Source organism: Eleutherodactylus coqui, chromosome 1, assembly GCF_035609145.1.
Source record: "Eleutherodactylus coqui strain aEleCoq1 chromosome 1, aEleCoq1.hap1, whole genome shotgun sequence".
Taxonomy (NCBI): Eukaryota; Metazoa; Chordata; class Amphibia; order Anura; family Eleutherodactylidae; genus Eleutherodactylus; species Eleutherodactylus coqui.
In genome coordinates, this window is record NC_089837.1 from 460,186,675 (window position 1) to 460,202,752 (window position 16,078).

General features: G+C 43.6%; 1 protein-coding gene across 2 annotated transcripts; it reads right to left on the minus strand.

The window, feature by feature from the left end:
* Window positions 1-5,925: 5,925 nt before the first annotated feature.
* ATP5MC2 (ATP synthase membrane subunit c locus 2) lies at window positions 5,926-15,830 on the minus strand. 2 transcript variants are annotated; one of them, XM_066584262.1, is made up of 5 exons: window positions 15,785-15,830; window positions 14,424-14,507; window positions 10,349-10,426; window positions 8,676-8,836; window positions 5,926-6,165 (listed from the first exon to the last, which is right to left on the minus strand). In XM_066584262.1, exons 2-5 carry the CDS (start codon window positions 14,460-14,462, stop codon window positions 6,051-6,053), a joined length of 393 nt encoding a protein of 130 aa, XP_066440359.1. In that variant the 5' UTR covers window positions 14,463-14,507; window positions 15,785-15,830; the 3' UTR covers window positions 5,926-6,050. The 2 variants fall into 2 exon arrangements, with proteins under 2 accessions (XP_066440359.1, XP_066440358.1); XM_066584261.1 differs by lacking the exon at window positions 15,785-15,830 and having other exon boundaries at window positions 8,676-8,839.
* Between the last annotated feature and the right edge of the window lie 248 nt (window positions 15,831-16,078).

A 16,078-nucleotide genomic window follows, 5' to 3' on the forward strand; every position in this document is an offset into this window, starting at 1 on the left:
CACGTTCGTGTGGGTCCTGTGCTTGTTTGCCCAAACAAACATAACAGCATTCTAAGAGGTGTGCACCGTAATCTAAGCATAGTCTTCATCAACTACTCTATCTAGTCGCAGTGGTGTAAAACAAAGCATGCTAAGCATTAGCGTAGCCAACGGCTCATGGACTAGGGTGCAAACGTTCACCCCGGTACCTATGCTCCGCCTCTGATTACATGACGGTGACATCATCAGAGGTCCTGTAGACACACAGCTGCTGTCTGGCTAGGTGTTAGTTAGTATTCCATAACAACTGAGGCCGCAGGGAGTTTGTAGTCCGCCCGTAATCTGCACAAGGATGCAGGACCTATGATCACGTCACAGTTATGTGATAAGAGGCGGAGCATGTAACTCCCACACTGGGCATGAGACCTTTGAGGGGCATTTAAGTCATTCGCTCGGGATGAGCGTCAGTCGTGAGCAGGGGCGGAGCATGCCGGTGATGTCATCACAGGTCATTCATCTCCAGTGCTGTGCTGCTTCTGATCCCTGTTATATGTGATGATCAATGCATGTAGCAGAGCTGTGTGGTGCATTGCACCACCAGAAACACTGGTACTAGAATTCCCTAATAATTACTAATATTATATACAGGACACACCCAGGCTATACTAGCATGCTCCGTATCACCATATACAGGGAGATATATGTACAGCTTTTCCCAAAGTGAAAACGTGGTTAGATTTGCACCATTAAACATAGATTTGGCCACCAAAGAATTCTAGAAGGTGGCCTTAGGGCGCTTTTACACGAATGCTGTTAACGCTTGTATAGTAGAATTAAATTGCTGGGCTGCACCTGCGCTTGCAGGTTCAGCCCGCTGACTAAACAGGAAAATGCAAGCTCAAGCCACCAGCACTCCTGTAGTAGCCCCTAATGTGGACCATTATAGGTTTAAATGAATCAATTAGAATCTGGGCTGATAAACAGTCATATATACGGCTGCCATCGAGGTTTCATGAGCCCAGTTGGCCCTCTGTATGCCAGTTTTATACAAGTGCTTTCTTCCTATGAAGTGGTATACTTCATCAGACCCCTTAAACCCCCTAAGCGTCACATTAAAATTGGAAAAACTGCACTTTATTGCAGATTCTGAATTTATGTCTCATGTAAATATCTGGCACAAAACTTTGATGCCTTAACTCCATTTTTAATCCCTCAGCAACAACTAGTTTTAGCCTTAAACTGAATGTGTGATCAGAAAATGACCCATTACATCACATTTGAAAAAACGTTTCAGCAGTCATCCCACTATCACAGGATTACAGAGAGGTGACACCTCTTTGTAGATAACAGGAGCCATCATTCACAAGGAGGTATAAGCTGTCACTGTCTACTCCCCTCCCTGCAAAATAACCTCCCCGCAGGTCACAGAGCACGGCTGGAGCAGTTTCCATACAAGTCAATGGGTCTCTTGTATGAATGGCCCATGAAGCTGCTGTAAAGCATCTTTAAATGCTGTTAAATGTAGCTCAGGCCGCCCCCATAGTCACGAACAGACAGCAGAATAAAGAAAAAATGATACAATCAGAACATTAGAAAAATGTTTTAAAAAAGTGATCTAGTCCCTTTAAGAACAAGTAAATGGCTTTCTGATTTGTGCTCCAGTGGTCATAACTTTTTTTTTTTGTCCATATAGCAGGAGGAGTTCTAACTTTTACAGGAACCAATTTCATTTGCATATAATGTATTCAACAATTTTTTGCTACAAGGCAATAGAAGAAAAGGCATCTTCACTGCTGTTTTTTAGAATTTTTAAGGCGTTCACCATGTGGTATAAATATCATGTTAACTTTATTCTACAGCTCACTACGATTAGGACAAAATTTTGAATAGTTTTTTGTAATACGTTTTAATACTTTTGCACTATATATATATTTTTTAAAATTACAAATAGACTGTCATCACCTTCCAAGACCAAAGCATTTTTATTTTTCCATTGGCAATTTGTTTTGCATGTTTTGATTGATAAGGGGGTGATTATATGAACAAAATTTCATGTTACACATCCCTTGGCACAGAAGAGAATCTCAGATCTTCTCTGCTGCCTCCTTGGCCACTGCCCTTCCAGTAGAACGGAGAGAGCTCATCCTAAACAGTAAGAAAAGAAAGCCAGGGGTTGGGGGGGTATTCTTACCCTGAAGCACTGCTTCTACTAAGGAGCCATATGGCCTCCTGCAAACCTAGGAGTCGCACAGAAGCTCAAATAATGGGAGCGTTGAAGGATGACAAACAGTGCAATACTCTGCCCTTGGTAGAACACCATTCCTTGGATTGTTAGCAACAGTGGTCAAATATTACACTACAAGGACCGTATAATTAGAAAGTGACCCGTTCAGAACAAATTTTATGCTAAACAAAGTCTGGTTCTTTTCTAGTTTTCCGTTTCATTATATTTATGAAGAAATCATCCTGAAAACATGTAGTTTTCACTCTGGACGAAGGGTTCTACAAAATTCTGACATTCGTTTTCTGTATAGATCAGTTTTCAGTTGTGATATCATCATACCGTGGATTTCAACGAACGGTAAGGCCGCCTGCAGACGAGCAGGTCGGATCCGGCAGCGAGAATTCTCGCCGCGGGACCCGACCCGAGAGCCTGCAGAGACGAGCGCGTACTCACCCGCGCCTGGCGGCCCCGGCTCTTTCATGTGCCGGCTGCCGCGCAGCCGGCGCATGCGCAGACCGGAGCCGGCGGCCGGGTGAGTGCGAGCCCCGCACAAAAATAGGACATGCCGCGGTTTGCCGCGCGAGATTTCACGCGGCCAAACCGCGGCCGTCTGCATAGGAGTGCGTATTGTAATGCACTCCTATGCAAACTTTCAGTGGCGGAAATCCCGCGGGATATCCCGCCGCGGGATTTCCGCCAGTGTGCAGGCGGCCTAACACCCATATATAGATACGATACAGGATCTAACCACAACTCTCTCCCGTGTAAGGGCTCATTTAGACAACGATTATCGCTCAAAAGCCATCTTTTGAGCGATAATCGCTAAGTCTAAACACACGGCTAGTGTGCACTTTTCGTGCAAGGCTCAATCATCGATGACTTCAAGCCTGCTTGAAGTCAGCGATGTGTCTTATCAGGACAGCGCGCAGAGTTCTCAGCGGGAAAGCGCCAATAGTATTCTTTCAGCTGCTATCCCGCTCGAGAACAAAGCAGCTGAATGCGGATAACAGACCTCTAGCTGTTATCTGCATTCAGCGAAAGGCTTCATTTGCACACCAATAAGTACAGAGTAGCTACTTAGTAGTCTACGCGAAATGATCGCTCAAAACTGCCGTTCAAGTTATCTTTTGAACACATTTTGAGCGATCATCTTTCTGTGTAAATGGGCCTTAGGTCAATGTCATCTTCAGACACCAGCTTCTGTTGTAAGCAGAGCAAAGAGGTTTGTCCCTATATTCCAGTACAGAAAGCAAGAACAAACAGTGTTTCAGTATCAGATTTTAGTCAGTAAAAAGTGTGTGTATGTGATTATATATATATATATTTTTTTTTTTATTTATTTCACACTCACACATTCCTTTTAAGCTTGGCTGAAACAAACAATAGTTGGAGCTGCACCTTATAGTTTTGGTGAAGTCTTACAGGTAACAAACATGGTGTACAAACCTGCCTCAAACAAATCCACATCAAAAGCTGCCAGTCTTACATGTGGTTTTGCTGCATATTATGCCCTTTGCATTGCAGAGAGTAGAATCTGCACCATTTCCACATCAAAACCATTTTTTATGTTATGGACATGACTTTGTGCATGGTGGCACGGTACATTAGTACTAGGGTGGAGAGAATATCTGCCATGAACAAATCCCTATCAGAAGCTGCCTGTTTTACATGCAGATTCTTCAGTTGTGTGGGAGCGCATACAGTATCTACTCTGCACAACTGTAAATATGAGTGAAACAAAACTCAGTTGCTGACATGGGCAGATACAAGTCTTAATCCTTAGTCCCATACAGGCGTGTGTATGCAAATATTGGGCGCAACTCACATGGGACAGCGTCTCTTGCTATCTGAGCGATGGGGGCCATTGACATTGCATGTCCTACTCTTATCTGTGATTCAGACCAGAATAGGACATGCATCAATTTTTTTATGCAGTGCTTGTGTGAATAGCCTAATTGACTATAATTGGTCTGCTGTTTACAATCCACTTGCAAAAAGGGGGCATGTAGCAAACCTAGATACTGCCAGTAGTTCATTGTCCTGCACTTCCTTGCCTTTACTTCCCATGCTGAATTGCAGTGTCTATGGTGCAATCAGCAGGAAGGCAGTACCTGAACACCTGCTCCTCCGCTTTCCCAGTATGATTCGGGCATTCAGAGACATTACAGCCAAATGGTTAGTAAATCCACTACAATGTGTGTACACAAACACTGCAACAGCAGGAGAGGCAGAGATTGTAGAGATCATTTTCACAGTGTCTGCAGATCTGTCAGCCTGCACGTGCCTGTTAAGATGCCCCTTTCCCCTGTTGCTATGGAAATATTTACAGAAATTAGACTAACATATTGGTAAATAAGGATAAGTAACAGTTTTATTTCTGTAGCTCCTGTGCAGACTAGAGATCTGAGGTCTCCATCGTAACAAATGGCAAACAAATTCATAGTGTGATCCTGTAGTCTCATGCTTGCTTTTGTTTGTCCTTTGTGCTAATATACATTTTAAGGTTTGGCCAGAAGTAGAGGACAGACAGAAGTGAATAAGACTGCAGGATCAGACTGCACAGTTTCCATTACATACATCTGCATAAGGACAGTAAAAACAAAACTGTAGCTTTTTGCTTCATGTAATATGAACGGATGTGGGAGAATGTCAAGGTGGACATAGCCTTTAAAAAGAGACTGTCACCTACTTTTAGCGCTATGAGCTAAGCTTATGGGTTGCAAGTAGGTGACCCATGGAGTCCCAGGATGTAAGTGTTATACTTACCTCCCCTGCCATTCCCTCAGTTTGGATGCTGAAAGACGTGGCTGTGCATTGATCTGAGCTGCCAAGTAGTTCGCCCGGTTTAAGTTTATAATGGGCGGACTACTTAACACACAGCTCAATGCACAGCAGCGGCTTCCAGCCCTCCTACCAGAGGAACGACAAGGGAAGTACAGCAAGTATAACACACATCTCCGAACGCCACAGGTCGCCTACTTTTAGCCCATACGCTTAGCTTATACGGCTACAAGTATGTGACAGACTTCCTTTGAACCTCTGCACCATTTGTTTCAGCCATTCCTAATAGCTTTTAATCTTTAATGTTAATGTGGAGAAGAAAAACTAATAGGACTAGATGCAGACATTATGCACAGTAAAGCCATCAGCATTTTTGCCTATCAATTTTCCCATTCAAATAAGCTAGCTTAAAACTGCTAAAGATTTCAAAAAGCCACCATGAGATTTTCCCTTATACCCGGTCATCTGCCCCCCCCCCCCCCTCTCTATTGCATTGTAGGGAAATGCCAGAAGGAAACTGATGTTCTAGCAAGATTGTTCAAGTAATCCAGTGCATCAGTTGTGATGCAGATAGTCCACCAAGGCGGCATCAGTTGTGCCCGGCTCCAGCATGAAAAAACACTGACTGGATACAACTTACAAATGGAAACCCAGCAGAAATCGTGCACCCAGGATAATGTCAGGTAGCTTGAAAGAAGGCCAAAAGGACCCCATGATAGTTATTGGGTCATCTGGTCATAGGACTGATCAGTTTCTGGTTGGCATCCTGTTTTAATGGTGGGGGTACACACAGAATGCCTAAAGCTGATGAGGACAACCTCAGGAGTTTGTTCTGGACTACACCTAGCAGAAGCCGAAGGTACAGCCAGCAAATCAAAAAAAAAATCACTTGTAATACATGCAGATATAAATACTAAAAAAACTAATCTTGACCAAGCAAATATGTTTTTAAAATGTATTTATTTCCCAGAATTCACTGGCAGATCTTGTGGCAAGGGAACCACCCCAAAAAGGAGAGCCAGAGATCATTGGTCGACATACAGTAATCTGCAGAACAGGAGATTCTTTACATGGCAAACAGGATGAGGAAAGCAACCATGAGACAGAAGAGTCCCATAGCTTCAGACAGGGCGAAGCCCAAGATGGCATAGGAGAACAGCTGCTGCTTAAGGGACGGGTTCCTGCAGAGCAAAGACGAAAGAATTACATTTTTTAAAAAGGCAAAATGACACAATAAGATTATATGCTAATGTGAGTGATCCAATGAGGAGAATGCATTCTGTACTTGTAGAACACAACACTATAAACATCAGTATTATGGCCTTTACTTTCTGATTTTACTGACAATATTTCTAACACATTCAGTTTTCCTTTTCAGGTAGGTGGTGCAGTGGTAAGTAGATACAGTGGCAAATTTAAAGTATAATGCTATTTCGGAGGTACCATGGGGAACTCTTGAAAATTTTGCCCTAATGGTTCCACTTAGTGCCATTATTCCAATCTGCATCTAAGTTGTCAAAATGAACCCCAGTACCCTTTTTGCCGACCTGCATCGCCGCTGCTTTCAAGCCAGCTTCAGATTTCCACAATGTTATTTTAAATGATCACCGGGAGTGCAAACACTATACGAGTGTGCATTCACAAGAGTCATCATTATAGAAAATCTGAGGGCACTGAGCAGTCAGGTCATAATTATTGGATACCAATGGAGAACTAGAAAAATGGTGTTAACATCTCCATAAAATAATTGGTTCCATATTTTACACCAATTTAGTATTGGACAGAAAGTAGAGTTAACTACACCGTATAAAGAAGACCCAAGAGGATCTATCTATCTAAATATATAAAGACGAAAGGACTGACTGACTCGCCAAAAGTTCTCCAACTTCCCGATGTCGTAGAAACATGAATTTTGGCACAAGCATAGATTATCTCCAAAATAGGAAAAGTAATTGGGTCCCAACTCGATTATTCATTTCTAGCGCAAAAGAATTAGCATCGAAATTTAACGTACATAATCTACATCACTCACTTCCCAATGTCATAGAAACATGAAATTTGCCATAAGCATTAAAGGAGATGTCCCGCGCCGAAACGGGTTTTTTTTTTTTTAAACCCCCCCCCCGTTCGGCGCGAGACAACCCCGATGCAGGGGTTAAAAAAACCACCCGCACAGCGCTTACCTGAATCCCGGCGGTCCGGTGACTTCAATACTTACCGCTGAAGATGGCCGCCGGGATCCTCTATCTTCGTGGACCGCAGCTCTTCTGTGCGGTCCACTGCCGATTCCAGCCTCCTGATTGGCTGGAATCGGCACGTGACGGGGCGGAGCTACACGGAGCTACACGGAGCCCCATAGAGAACAGCAGAAGACCCGGACTGCGCAAGCGCGGCTAATTTGGCCATCGGAGGCCAAAAAGTAGTCGGCACCATGGAGACGAGGACGCCAGCAACGGAGCAGGTAAGTAAAAAACTTTTTATAACTTCTGTATGGCTCATAATTAATGCACAATGTATATTACAAAGTGCATTATTATGGCCATACAGAAGTGTATAGACCCACTTGCTGCCTCGGGACATCTCCTTTAAATATGTCATAAATAGGAAAAGTTAATGGGTCCCAACTTGATTATTCAATTCTAGCGCAAAAGAATTAGCGTCAAAATTTTACGTATGGAATCTAATTCTCTCACTTCCTGATGTCATTTTATATAAAGGAAACGTCACATGGTTGCCTCCACGTGGTGTTTTCTGGGTAACGCAGAGAACTATGCAAAATGGTGAACATATGTTTTTCCAGTATCTCTAAAGTAACCACGACTTCATAAGATTTTCTATGTGAACACCAGATAAACAAACACCAGCATCAAATTAACTCGAGCGAAGCCAGGTATATCAGCTAGTGTTGTCATATAACCTTAGATCAATTGGGCAGCTATGTAGGTTGTCAACCGCTTTAAAAAGTTCTCTCAAATTGGAAACAAGTGACTTTAGGATAATGTTGTGATGGCTATATAAGGGATTCTTCTATTACTTGACCGATGATGTATTTAGTATGCGACAGTAATATTGGGAGATAACCCCAAAGAAGAAAAAAAAAAAAAAAAAGTACCGTATATATACTCGAGTATTAGCCGACCCGAGTATAAGCCGAGTTAATAAGTTTTACCACAAAAAATTGGTAAAAGCTTATTGACTCGAGTATAAGCCGAGCTATACTCGAGTATATACTAGGTAAAAAAAAACCGCAATACTCACCTCTCAGCCAGCGCGATGCTCTCCCCAGCAGTGCGGCAAGCTGCTTCAGTCTTCTCCCTGTTGTCATCTCCCCGGCTTGGTTTTGAAATCCCCGCCATCAGCGCTGTGTGAGGAAGCGCTGTGATTGTATCAAGTGCCGGCCAATCACAGCCATTCAGAGTGACATCACTGAATGGTTGATATTGGTTTATCAAGCGCCGGCTGTGATTGGCCAGCGCTCGATCCAATCACAGAGCTAACGGCAGGGATTTCAAAACCGGGGCGAGCATCGCGCTGGGGACACAGACGACATTGAGAGGTGAGTATTGAGGTTTTTTCTTTTTTTTAATCTCACTCGAGTATAAGCCGAGGGGGGCTTTTTCAGCACATTTTTTTGTGCTGAAAAACTTGGCCTATACTCGAGTATATACGGTAGCTTATTAAAGTGCCTTACCTGGCATATCCAATAATGAGGCTGCCGAATACTGTACCAATACCGGCACCAGAGCCGGCCACTCCTACAGTGGCAGCTCCAGCACCAATAAATTTTGCAGCAGTATCAATATCCCGGCACACAGCGCTGCTCTGAATTCCTCGAGCTGGAACAAGTGCCATCTGCTGGAGACACATGCAAGAAAGTAAAGCATCTGGATGGCAATATAAACTGAAAATCAGAATACATGTTTGACAGTGAATTTGGAAAGGGGTGGAGAAATCAAAGGCATAGCAGGCTACATTGTTAGGTCAGTAAAACAAGAATAAGCCTTTCTTTGTCAGTCTTGTTGTCTAGACAAGATGCTAATATATACAAGATAAGTTAAAACTAGAAAAATTGTGCACAGTATATCAGCAACAAGCCAGTTTACTAAGGCTGTCACCATCTTTTTGCACCCCTCTAAGAGCACCATAAGGTAGTGACAGGCACACTAATCTGTCTGCTGTGTGAATCTGTACTTTTGAAGAAACTTTCATTATATCAGTAGCAGCACGTGGATAGAGACTACTTAAAGTAGTCCTGGATATTCATGAGCTGCAGGCTAGCCACACCCACCTGCCCTCCAGCCACTGAATAACTGCTGTCTGCAATTACTATGCCTAGAGAGCTGCCAATCATTGGCTGGAGGGTGGGGTGGGTGTGGCTAGGCTACAGCTCATGAATATGCAGGACTAATTCTGGGTCTGTCTGTTACAAAACTACCACACAGCAGACATATGACTAATTAGTGCGACAGGCACTACCTCATGGTGCTCTCAGAAAGGGCTGCAAAAAGAGGTGCACAGATACTCTAACAGTGATCAAACGCAAACAGTTTTCTTAAATCCTTTGATCATTTCACCACGTCAGTTATCCAAGTAACCCAGCTTGTTCTTTGGTAAATACCAGTCGTAATATTTATTAAAAGGCCCCAATGCACATTAGAAAAAAAGTCATCCAGACTCACCGATATCACAGGGAGCGGATGACACATGTGAGCCTCCCAAGTCTTCCACAACAGATATCAGGGAAAGAAGGACCAAACGTGTTGAATTTCAACGTTTGGTCCTTTTGTTCCTTCTAGTGATAAGCTGCCGCAAGAGCTGTCTGGCAGCAGCTAGTCTCCCTCTGCCTATTGAAATCACATGGACACTTAACTGAACCAAGCATTCATGTGTATGGGCAGCCAGAAGGAATAGCCATCAGCCAAACAAGACTACTACTGAATGTCTATGAGCACCTTAAAAGGAGTTGTCCCACTTCTAGCTATTTTGCTGCAGGAAGCAAACAATTCCATACATTGTGCAGAGGCCTAGTTGGTACTGCAGGTTAATTCCATTCACTTCAATAAGACTCAGCCTGCAGTACCAATCCTGGCCACTGTGCAATGTATAGAGCTGCTTGCTTCCTGCAGCTACACCGCAAGAAATGGGACAACCCCCTTAATCACAGCACGGCATTATCTCATCATGGCATCCTCTCAACCGTTGTTGATGTTAACCTTGTAAATTTCTTAACAATTTAAAAAAGACAGATAACACACAAGAAGGATCATGTTTGGACTTTATGTATGCATATTCCATTAGGTGATAGGATAGCAGTCTGTATAAATTCTAAGTCTACGGTACAAAGCAGTTGGAACGTCACCATACCTGTTCTGTCTTGGTTACAGGTTGGTTCAGCAGGGTGGTGGAGAGGGGTCTGGAGAGCAGGCATGCTCCGTTCCTCACCTGTGAATACAGAGAAACAAGAAGGTGTTGCATATCAGACGCAGCAGTCTCAAAGAAATGAAGCACAATGGAAAAGGAAGTCCCCAGTCAATACGAGAAATAAGACTACTGCAGCTTCCCTCAATAGCGCTGCCCCTGATGGCGTCATTTACCCCTTAAGGACTTCGTCCATTTTGGACCCGAGAACAAAGGATTTTTCGGGATGTTCATTTCCACTTTTCAAAAAAGACAAAACTTATTTTTCTATGGACATAGCCAATGAGAGCTTGTTTATTGGCACCATTTAATGTAGATATTAAACTTTTCTTTTGGAGGGCAGGGTGAAAAAAAAGCACATCAATTCTGACATTTTGTAATACATATATATTTATAACATCTTTTATAGTCTTCACCGTGCCGTATAAATGACACGATACTGTGTGTGTGTGTGTGTCACTTTTAAACAATAAAAACTCTGTTTTCTTGTCTGAATTCAAAGACCCATAACTAACTATCTATAGTTTTTATTGGTACAATTTTAGGTACATATGACTGGTTTTTAAACACTTATTGCAAAACTCAACAGAAAAAGAAAAACAAGATTTGGGCTTTTTTTTTTGGGGGGGGGGGGGGAGATTTTTAAAGAGTTTGCAGTGGTTTAAAAAAAAAAAAAAAAAAGTGTGTTCAACTTATTTTACGGGTCTTTATGGACATGGCGTTACCAAAAATCTTTTTAAAGCATTTGTATATAAGCAAAGGAGAAAATGTGCAAAAGGTGGGGTTTTTTTTTGTTTTAAACAAGTTTACATCCCTGCAGGGGACTGGAACCTGCCATCTCTTGATCGTTTAGATAATAAATTGCAGTATTTCTGCTGTGTATTATCGCTTAACAAGTAGATTACATGCCATGGCAGATCTAGATGCCATTGACTGGAATCCAGTTGCCGTAGCAACCCATCCGCCCTCAGCGATTACATGACCAACATAAGAGCGACTCTGGTGAATAGTTGTTAGGTGAGGGGTTTTTACTCCCCACCAACCAATCTGTCATTGACTACCTATTCTGAGTACAGGTCATCAATAGTTTAATCCTCAAAAACCCCTTTAACTACCAATATGCCATGACGTCTAACAGTGGGACAACTAATAGGGTTGTCCAGAATTAGGGCTCATTCACAGCCTTCAGTGCAGATCCAGCACATCCCCCAGGACGAGCCCCATCCCAATGGTGCCTAACAGACCCCCTTTGGAATTTTGTGCTGTATCTGACGGTACAAGAGAAATGTCACCGGAAGGCTGGACACAAGGGTAAGATTTTTTCCCCCCCGTTTTAACCAATACGAACCGGACGTTTAGACTTCGCCTCCTGCCAATGAAAAGTTATTACAAACTTGTATTTTTACTTTCAGCAACAGTATGTAAAAAGCGATCAAAGTGCTTTCCATACGCTGGTCACATGACCACATCCTCCTATAGATCCGCGGCAGTACTAGTACAAATGCATGGGACCAAGCTACAACATTACAAATAAAAGTGCCTGGACAAGACTGACGGTGGTGCCAGGGGTAGGACCGACCGAACACTAATAGCGTACCGATGACATCATTAAATGACAAACGTAGGCAGAATACACCTCATTTATGGAAACTAATCCATGCAGAGCATTTTTCTTAGGGCTCGTGCACACTTGCGTTTTTTTCACGCAATTTTGCTGTGTTTTTTTTTTTATGTGAAAGTCAATCGGACTTAGAAGTCAATAGAATGAAAACCACAATGCGTTTTTATTATTAGAAAGTCCTATTGACTTTCACGTTACAAAAACGCAGAAAAATTGCGTGAAAAAAAGCGCGCAAGAAAAACGCAAGTGTGCAGGAGCCCTTAGTGAGAACACATCAGTTGTCTGGATATATCTGCATGCGTAAATAATTATATTCTCCAAGAAATAGTGTTGAAGTAGCTTTTCATAAAACTCTGTATTGTAGAGTTCCTCTGTTACTCCTCCTGGGAATATATAAATATATTGACAACTTGTTTGAACTTAATCCAGTTGGCAATATGGTAATAGAACATCGTTTAGGAAAACACCCCATCAACTAAGAATTTTAGCACATTTTAGGTTGTAAGATTATGTATATAACTCCAGAAAGAACAGAAACACCACAATTCTAAGAAAAGACGCTCCGGAATTCTTATTTCAAAGAAAACAAGTATTTACAAATAGACCTGTCAGGAAAGTCGATAACCCCCTCTTTTGTTGAGGTCACACGGGATGGGTTTCCAGCGCAAATCTTGCAGATTTGCCACAGCGAAAAACCGCAAGACTTCAACGGGATAGACGCAGCTTCAGAAGCCGCGGCACTTAGCTGCAGGTTTTGAAGCACCTTTGCTGCCTGCCTTGCTTTTCTCTATGGGAGAGCCAGCTGTAACGGAAAAAAAAGAGAAAAGAATGGACATGCTGCGTCCTGGGAATCTGCAGCGCCAGTTTTGCTGCGACGGATTGTCTGCCCCGTGCGAACAATATTTTTGACAAATCTCATCCACATGGCTGGCTAATCCTGGGATTAGCGGCCGCAGGAGGATGCGCCGCAGCGAGATTCCGCAGGGAAATTCTGCAGCAAATTTGCCCTGTGTGAACCCAGCCTAAAGAGGACCTATCCACCTTTGAACTATTGATGACCCATCCTTAGGACAGACCAGAATGGAAAGAAGGCAGATGCCCAGCAGCTTGAGGTTGGCTATGCTGGGGCTCTGAGAAGCATTGCAATCTGTACTCCCTGCATAATATATGGTGCTGACAACCACAACACATCTATGGGTGAACCTGGAAGGGGGTCATTTGTATACTCCTTTTCGATTGGTTCGTATACCTATCTCTGCATTTCCTGTTCTGGTTTACGATTCACCAAGACCCAGTGGACCTATGAGGATGAATTGAAGGTTCTCATGGCATTATGGTGAGGACCCCAGATGAGTTCTGTTTTCCTAAAGGCGCACTAACTTCTCAGACAACATACACTCATCTACTAGTTGGTGTAAGTCAAATCATTTCTGTAACACACTTGCATTAAAAATGTTGTTGCTTTACCACCGTGAATAACATTTGAAGTTGCTGCCACTAGGGGTCTCCCTTTCAGCTTCTCTGCAGTCCAATCTCTGTCATTAGGTACTGAGCTTCTGTAGTAACATGGACATTTCCATAACGATAGCCGGAGGGGCTATCTTCACAGGTGGTTCCCGTGTACTCAGAGGCCGACAGATCTGCAGACATTGTGATAATGATCTCCACCTCTCCTGCTGTTACAGCATCTGTGCACACAGTATAGTGGGGTTACTAACCATATGGCCAGAACGTTTCTATATGCCTAATCATTTTGGGACAGCAGAGGGAAGGGTATTCAAATACTGCCTCCATAAAGAGAGTGCAATGCAGCATAGGAAGTCAGGACAGTGAACTACTGGTAGAATGCTAGACTTGCTACACGCTTCTCCGTAGATTGCAAACAGCAGAGCGAGAGAAAAATAGGGAAGACCATCTGAAAAATCAAAACTTAGACATGAAACAGTAGCAAATGAGCGGAAAGGAAGAACCTGGTGCATTAAAAAAAAACAAAAAAAAAAAACACTTGTTGAAAATTCCGAAACTCAGGTACCCTTTAATACTAATGGGCTGCTATTTCATCTTGGAGCACTGTTCTTTTTTAGATTGTCATTTCATGTATCATTAGGATAGGTTATCAATAGTTAATCAGCTACCTCCACCAATCAACTATCCTTGTGACCGGTCATCAATAGTTCAAAAGGAAGACAACCCCTTTAACTGGGGGAATAAAAAAAAAAAAAGAAGAAAGCCGCACTGAGCGACAATACTAGTTCTTCTGTTACACCCATGACAGATTACAAGTCAGGGTTTCTCATCTACACCCAGCGTGTTCATGTGGACTCGGTCTCCAACACGAATCCCTATTGTGCCTGCACTCTACTAACCTAATGAAGAGCTGCAGCAGTATAAAGCACTCACCAAAGAAGGGTTGGACATCAGCCGGACACAAGCATACATCTTACTGGTAGAGTGGACGGACGGACTGAATGCAAAAAAAAAAAGCTGCAAGAGAAGAAAGACATTAAATGCATCAAGCATCTATCTAACCCATCCAGACTGCCTCTGCCACCCATCCCAAGGCCAGTTCTGGGGGACTCTGACTGTACCCTGCCCATCACTGCATAACGTACCTGACCCGTCAGTCATTCTCAGAGCAAGGAGACAAGCCCATAACGGATCAGAACATGCAGCCCCATGTCCGCATAATGGACTCCCATATGTAATGCAGTACACTTGGTGAGTCGCACGCAGCAGCGAGATCTGCTGTTTGTGCAGCTACAATGCAGAGAGATGACAGATCCCTTTAAAGGGAACCTGCCAGGTGTTTCTGGTCTAAGCTGCACATATAATAATGTTAACGATGAGGAGATCGCCATATTGTTGTATGCAGTTAGACGTGTCGCAGTAACTTTACAATCGGCTTAGGAAGTTTTCCCGCGCTGTAATAAAATTAGGCAAATTAAAAAAAAAACAAAAACGGATTTTACCCGCACGGGTACGCAATAGGTCATAATGGGCAGGCATGTTCATTTTCTACTCTCTGATAAAATCCCACGCAGGCGCCGTGTCAAAGGACAGCCAAGCTGGAGAAAGCACAGGCGTATTCAGCGAGCACAAGTAAGGTCGCTCACACACCGGACGCTTTTACTGCGGCGTCCCGAACGCCACACTAATCGCAGTACAACACTCCCATTGCTTTCAATGAGGCCTCGCAGACCTGCGCTGGAACACTTTTTAGCACCCTGATTTTCGAGCGCTGGGTGTTCTATTTTTGTGCGTTTTTCACGTTTTGCGCAGAGAAATTCTGACTTTAGGCGAAAAGTCAGATTTTGTAAATTTTAATACAGCACAGAAAAACATAAGAGGATTGTAAAAGGTAGCGGGACACATAGTATACAGCAATCACTACTACAGGCACAGCTTACACTGCATAGGAAAACCAGGTGACGGGTTCCCTTTAAGAAGCGATTCCCTGTCCTGCAGCAGCCATCACTGCACCCCCCAGTCACAGGATAGGGCGCCTCCCTGCAGCACTTTACAAAGGGTTAATCTGCCCCTTCCCTCCCTCCTCTCCACCAGCACAAGTCCTATCTGCAGGCTGACCACTCCACTGACAGGGGCATGCACAAGGTCACGTTACCTGCAGAGGTGACACCAAGCACCCCACTACATACACCTGTCCACTACACCTTCACGAACCCCCAACACCAGCTGGCGGCGCCTCAATCGCCCCAAGACGTGCAAACCTGCAACTAAGCTGCGGCAAAGCCGGGCCTCACCTTGGCGGGGAGAGAATGAAGGAACGCAAGCACACTGCGCACGCGCTGATGACGGTCTCTGACAAAAGTCAAGTACGCATGCTCGGTCAGACCAGAACGCCTATTCATAAAGTCCGGAGGCAGAGAGCTGAGAGAATTATTAACAGCGACATCTAGCGGATTGGAAGATAGAGACAGCACGGGATAGGACGGGGTTAGGTCAGTGACGTCAGCGCCTACCCGCCCCCATTGACTTTGTAATAGTAATGACTGGCGTGACCGATGAAGGTTATTAGGACCCGAGGAGCCGTTACA